The sequence below is a fragment of the Monopterus albus genome, unplaced genomic scaffold (genome assembly GCF_001952655.1).
Source record: "Monopterus albus unplaced genomic scaffold, M_albus_1.0 scaffold73.1, whole genome shotgun sequence".
NCBI lineage: Eukaryota > Metazoa > Chordata > Actinopteri > Synbranchiformes > Synbranchidae > Monopterus > Monopterus albus.
In genome coordinates this window covers 699,347-706,048 of record NW_018127953.1, presented here as the reverse complement: position 1 = coordinate 706,048, position 6,702 = coordinate 699,347, and the positions used below count along the sequence as shown (strand labels likewise).

The 6,702-nt window shown below is 41.2% G+C and overlaps 1 protein-coding gene across 1 annotated transcript in view; it reads right to left on the bottom strand.

Annotated features, from left to right (window-relative positions):
- LOC109963402 (neural-cadherin) overlaps positions 1 to 6,702 on the bottom strand; it is a 439,917-nt gene that overhangs the window by 186,580 nt on the left and 246,635 nt on the right. Inside the window, exons 19-22 of the mRNA XM_020605911.1 lie at positions 3,866 to 4,534; positions 3,013 to 3,204; positions 1,676 to 2,119; positions 1,187 to 1,517 (exon numbers count right to left, since the gene is read on the bottom strand). Coding sequence (XP_020461567.1) covers positions 1,187 to 1,517; positions 1,676 to 2,119; positions 3,013 to 3,204; positions 3,866 to 4,534 — 1,636 coding nt within the window. The remainder of the gene's footprint in view (positions 1 to 1,186; positions 1,518 to 1,675; positions 2,120 to 3,012; positions 3,205 to 3,865; positions 4,535 to 6,702) is intronic.

Sequence of the window (6,702 nt, the reverse complement as noted above, 5' to 3'; positions counted from 1 at the left end):
CTTTAATAAGTCAAAGTTCAGGTCCAAACTTACTGATGAGCATCTTCAAGCCATACTGAGGGTCTCAGGTGCTTCATCCCTCAAGCCAAATGTGGCTCAGCTGTGTAAGAGGAAGCACTGCCAGGTCTCTGGCAGCAAAGAGTAGGAGGAAGTAAGAGAAGCCTATGTTCTGAATTATTAGTAGTAATGATTGAGAAGATTGGATCAGTTGTACTTTTTGTGGAATACTTGATGCGGCCCAGCCTCACCCAGACCCTACTTCCAGCGGCCCCCAGGTAAGTTGAGTTTGAGACCCCTGCTCTAGGGTTCATATTCCTTATTATATTATGCATTAATATTGCTGCTGAGCTACCTGACTGTCGAGTCTATCTCCGGCTGTAGTTACCACATATGACCTAGTTTCACAAACAGGGCAGGAGGGGAGAGGAGGAGTGGAGGGAGCAGAGGAGGGGTTACCACATGTATTTGTTTTGATTCTCACTCAACCTCTAAAGGTTGAGCGTTTGAGGGTGAAAGTTAGGTAGAGCGCAGTTAATTCAGGTGCAAGTATTTTAACTTAAGCTATGTATTGTGACAAACAACAGCGAAGTGACAGGAGATTTTATTGTTTGCTGAGAAAGAATGAAAACACTGTGGTGCCAGAATACAATAATACCTGGCTCATCTAATAACATGTTTTGAATGCAATACAATCTCAACAAAATTACATACAGCCATTTTTGTGATGCAAAATATGAGATTCACTTTAGGCTGAAGAAGAATAAACATTATTGATGTAATTAACTGCATGTCAAACCTGAGCAATAACTTACCATTGTGACCCCTAGAACAGCATCGTGGGAGTCACTCTGACTAAACACCGACCATGCAAACAACAATAATGTGGTGACAATGGCTGCGTTGAGGCAGAGGTGATAAATACAATAAAAACTGTGGGTGTATGTGTGTGTGTTAATTATTGCACAGTGATCAAGTAATTAATTGGCTGGCAGTACTGTATGAGTTTCACCTAGAAAGACAGGACACTACCTTTGAGAGCAAAGTTCAAAATGTTTATGAAAAAGTAGGTGAAGACAAAGTTGTTTTTTTAATTATTTAGCTAGAAGTAACTACTGTATATGGTCCAGAGCTACATCACTTTAGTATTTATTTTCTTTGTAAACAATGATAGACATAGCCTTCTTACCTCTGTGACTATTAATAAAGATTTTCTTCTCCCCTGCCACATGTGCGTGGTCATTTCGGTCACCGATGGTCACTGTCAGAGTGCTAGTCACTGTTTTGGCTGGATGGCCGCTGTCGCTCATAATAATAGGAATAAGGAACTCTTTCTGGCGCTCACGGTCAAAAGTCCTTAAGGCTGTCAGTGTCGCTGTGCCATTTAGGTTGTCCTGGAGGTAGAAATCATTGCTGTGGCGATAGTCTGAGGGGAGAGTGAAGTGAAAGGGTGGGCCATTCTCAGGAGAGTCCTGGTCCACAGCTCGGAGGATGGTCGATGTTTGGTTCAGCTTCACTACCTAAAGAAGAAGTGAGAGCATGAAGAGCTGTGGCTTGCTCATGTTTTTTTGTTTTTTTTTTGTTTTGTTTAATATATAACACTAATGAACACTAATTCCCCTTGGCTTTTTCCTAGCTTCATTCAGTGTTACATGAGATGAAACCCAATCAGGCCTACCTGAGGTCCATCCACATTCTCAAAGATTATTGGGGAGTATGCCACCTCAAACTCTGGTCCGTTATCATTCACATCCAACAGAGGCAACTGGACTGTGGCACTGCCTGTTAGAGGTGGAACCCCATGATCAGTTGCTACAACAACCAAGTGATGCTGGGGCATCCTTTCCCGATCCAGGGGCCGGGCCACAGAGAGTACACCAGACTGGTCAATGGTGAACAGCCCCTCAGGATCTGAGTCCTCTAATAAGCTGTAGGTGATGTCACGGTTCTGGCCTGAGTCAGAGTCACTGGCCACTAAATGTGCCACACTGGTTCCCACACTGATGTCCTCAGGCAGTGGGGCGAGAGACAGGAAATGTGGGATGAAGACAGGAGCATGGTCGTTATAGTCTTCCACTTCCACCACACAATGCAGAAGGCTGGAGAAGTCCAGGTCTTCAACCTGAAACAGGAACCACACACGGTCTTAGATGTCATACAAGTGAAACATTTAAATGTGCATGTATTCACAGCCAAATTTTGTCAGTCAAAATAAGGCTGTAATGCTTATAAAGCAAAATACAGTAACTGTGATTGAAATGAACTGTTATTTTTATCCAAATTTGAAATTTGCATAGTGAGCAGCTGGAAACTTCCACCACAAGTGAGTAAAAAATAAAGATGAAAAACAATGTGCCCACACAATGGTGATCAGCCCCATAGCGCATAATGCAATGTCACACCATCAACCTTTGTGTGCAGGAGAATGCCAAGCTGATTATTTATATGGTATTTTGAGTTATTTTCCAATAGCTACCGCTCAATGCCACCAATATGAAAAGCTGCCTTGTGGAGCTTTAAAGTTCCTGTCTGTAAGTGACATATGACACTTTCTGTTTGACTGGCTTTATAGCGATTGCTTGGCCTTGAGATTCTTTGTCTTAGCTCTTGATGGAAGGGCTGACAGGTTGGGCTGTGGGATTTATAAGCACTGAAGAAAAACAAATAACTTTGAGTTTACTGCTTACAAAAATTCAGCTTCAACAATGCTCAAAACTTTTCAGGAACATACAGTATGTGAATACGCTCAAACTTCAAATGCCTACTCACATTTTCAACACTCTTCAACAACAGCTGCAACCACAGCATCATGAATCCTCTGGTTTCTGTCAGTCTCTCAGACTGACTCAGACTCTTCGCACATGCTGCATATATTTCACTGAAATGTTTTTTTTCTTAATTTTTCTTTTTTGGCCAAAACAGAATTAACCCACACATTAGAGAGACAGACAAAAAACAATAGTGCAAGACTGTCCGGTTGAACAAACCTTTTGGAACCACTTTTATATACTGTACCTTCAGGGTGAGATTGAACTTCTGCTCGCTGTGTCGTTCATAATCCAGGCGTTTCTTCAGCCTGAGGGTGCCGCGCTGCTCCTGTTTGTGACTCACCATGTAGAACTTCTGTTCTTGGTCTCCAGCTACAACACTAAAGGTCAGCAGGGCATTTTCTCCTGTGTCTCTGTCCTCTGCAGCAAGCTCCAAGACCTCAAAACAAGCAATAATAGGAATAAAGTGTATTGGCTGTATACTACTGGGGATACTGGTTTTGTACATTTTTGATACATTAACTGAAATCTCTGTAAGATAGTGGTGGATATTTGATAATACACCAGCCACTGGTTTACTTTGGCTGAGGTAGTGTACTGATGGCTTCTGCACCCATGCAGTGTGGTGTTAAGAGCTAAAAATAAACAAGTAAATAAAAAAAATTAAAACAATTTTAAAAATAAAAGGAATAAAAGCTGCACAGAGCAGCAGAGTTAAAAGTGCACTAGAGGAGATTTATTGTGCATATTATTTGTATATGTGAGTTTCAATCTGTCCTGTACTGGGCTAGAAAGACCAAATACAGTAACACAATTGGCAAAAGTATTCCAAAGTCAGAAAAATGCTATAATGTCACTTGATGTACCTTAAGGAAAAAAGACCCAAACACTGAAACTTTGAAAGTTTAACATTATTTAAATTCTTGTAAGGAATACTGAATCTAAGCAATCACATTGGCTACATTCAAAATCAGATGTTGCAGCTTTTCTGATTCTGGTATTGAATTCTGAAGAATATCACCATCCGATACCATTCTCTATTTACATATATGGAGGTAATTTAAAGTAAATGACAAACAGTGAAGCCCCTAGTGACCCACCTCTGCATTGGGCTCTGCATTCTCAGAGATCCTTGCCAGGCAGGAGTGATCAGTGAATCTTGGAGCATGGTCATTCATGTCCTTGATCTGAATGGTAGCAGTTCCAGTTCCTGTCATCCCTCCTCCATCTCTGGCTTCCACAACCAAGAGGTAGGATTCAACCTGCTCTCTGTCCAGACCAGCCATGGCTACAGTGATGGTCCCTGTGGTGGGGTTGATAGTGAACATTTCTGAGAAGGTAGGGACTCGTCCTATCTCAGTGTTAGTAGCATCTAAACTACCCAAAATCCTGTAAGAGAGCACAGCGTTCTGCCCAACAGCTGAGTCATCCAGGTCAGTGGCTGTCATCTCCATCACAGATGTCCCCACTGCTGAGTTCTCCGCCACATCTCCATGGCAACTGGGGACACAGGTGAAAACGGGCGCATTGTCATTGATGTCCCACACATTGATGATGACGTCGGTGAAGCCCGTCAGACCTTCGCCACCCTCGTCTGTGGCCAGGACAACGAAACGCCACACGGCGCGCTCCTCACGGTCCAGGGTCCGCTGGGCGTAGATCTTGCCTGTGACCTCATCAATAATGAATTCGCTCTCTGCACCCTGGCCATGGAGAGAGTAACGCAGGGCCTCCTGGTCAGCATCCTTATCTGGGTCAGATGCTGTTACCTACAGCATAAAGTGGCACAGCAAGACAGAGAGGGTGATGAGAGTGGTTTTACAAGGTTTGTTTTACACTTTAATTATTGAAATGCTGCTGACTTGGAGGGGTATCTTGACTGGAAGCACTTCACAATGGCTCTGTGCAGTTCTGAACTCTCTGCTATGTAAAACTGGCAATGATCCAACCTCTACAGCTCCAGCCTCCACCTCTCCTGCTTCCCTTCTGTTATCTGCCCCTTCTCACTCATCCTCAACACATCAGTAACAATTACACCCTGAGCAGGGCAAAGATGTTTTCATTTAGTAAAGTAATTCCAGAGTGATGTAGAGTCAAAATTAACTGTCTGCCTTTAAAAGAGTAAGAAATGTTCTTACATAGGGATGTAGAGAGGCAAAAGAATCCTATACCTACTATTGATTACTTTAAAACTAAACTGTTGAATATTTTGTCGTGTTGTAAAAGAGCTATGCTTAAAGATAGTGAGGAAATATTATTAATCCAGATAATTGTGCTAAATTGAATGTTAGAATGTTAAACAGAAACAAGAAATTACTTACAGTATAAAATACATAATCTCCCAGTGGACTATATTTGGCTATGGCTCCACAATAATTACTGAATATAAACTAAAATTAAGTTCCAAAAGCAGCTGATGCGAGTGTTGTCATGGCATTCAATAGCCATTATCTCACTGTATAACAGCTATACATATGGCTCAGGAGGAGTCCCTTGTACTTCTCACAAGGCCATGAGATTGTTATCATGTATGTGCATTTGTAGTACTGTTCATAGGTGACCTCAAGTTGCCATAGTCATTATAACACAAATGACGGAATGATTTTTGTGACAGGCTAAATCCCAGTTCCCTTCATTGCATCTACATTTCCCTCACTTGCATCTTTTCCTTGTGTGTTAGTCCCTTCCACAGAAGATGTGAGAAAAAGATGCAAGCAGAAAACATGAGGAGAGAGGAGCTGAGGAAACACGTTTTTAGATAAATGAGACATCCTTTCTGCCAATCCTTCATCTGAAGTATCCAGTCACCATCTGATTTCTGACCAAGGGGCACATACGTTCATAAAAAACTTCCATGAAGAATGCTCTCATGTATCCTTGCTCATGTCTCCTTCAGGCAGCTTACTTTCTCCTTGATTCTCACTCTTAAGAGCAGGAATAGGAGTTGTAGGACATCCTTCAAGATGGCGGACCAGAATAACTTCCATCTTGAGCGAAGATTGAGGAACAAGAAATTATAAAATATGGGAATTTGGATTTACCCATTTTGCATTTACTTTTACATTTTTAATAGTTTTAATATAGCTTTTAGAATTTTTGTAGTTCTAATAAAGATACATTCTGCAAAAACCCTGAATTCAATTGCTAGCAAAAGTCAAAGAAGTAATGTAGATACTGCAAGAAATATGCAGCTCAACATGTTTAAATGTATTTAAAAAATGTTTTGAGATCTTTAATGTGCAGTCAACTGTTTTCCATTCTCACAATGTGTTTTTACCAAGGTGGCTATCCATCTAATTAAGCTAACATTTGTTTCACGAGTTGAAAACTGACTTAATGTGTCAAGCACTTTAAAAAAGAACCCTGTTTGCAGCTTCCTGGTTTTCTGCATAAATTGCTCATGAAATGGCATCTGATCTTCATCAAAGTTGCAAATACAGTATCAACAAACACAATATTTCTAAGCTGATAAAACACAGTCATGATCTTTCATGTCTTTATTGAACACGCCCATTAAACTTACAAAGTGATGGCAGAAAAAGAAATGGCAACACGAGGCCTCTGTTGTCACTACGGGATTATGTAGTGGTGGCTGTATGCAAGCTGAAGCTCAGAGCAAGCTGGGTTATGCAGCAGGACAATGACCCTACACATCGAAATAAATCTACTACAGACAGCCTCAGACAAAGGACTTGTCTCCATACTTGTCCTCTTAGATCTCAGTGCTGCTTTTGGCACCACTGATCACAACATCTTATTACAAAGACTACAACATGTTATTGAGATTAAAGGAACTGCACTAAGTTGGTTCAAATCTTAATTATTAGATAGACCCCAGTTTGCTCATGCTAATGATGACTCTTTCACACAGACTAAAGTTAGTCATAGCGTTCCACAGGGCTCTGTGTTAGGTCCAATTCTCTTCACTTTATACATG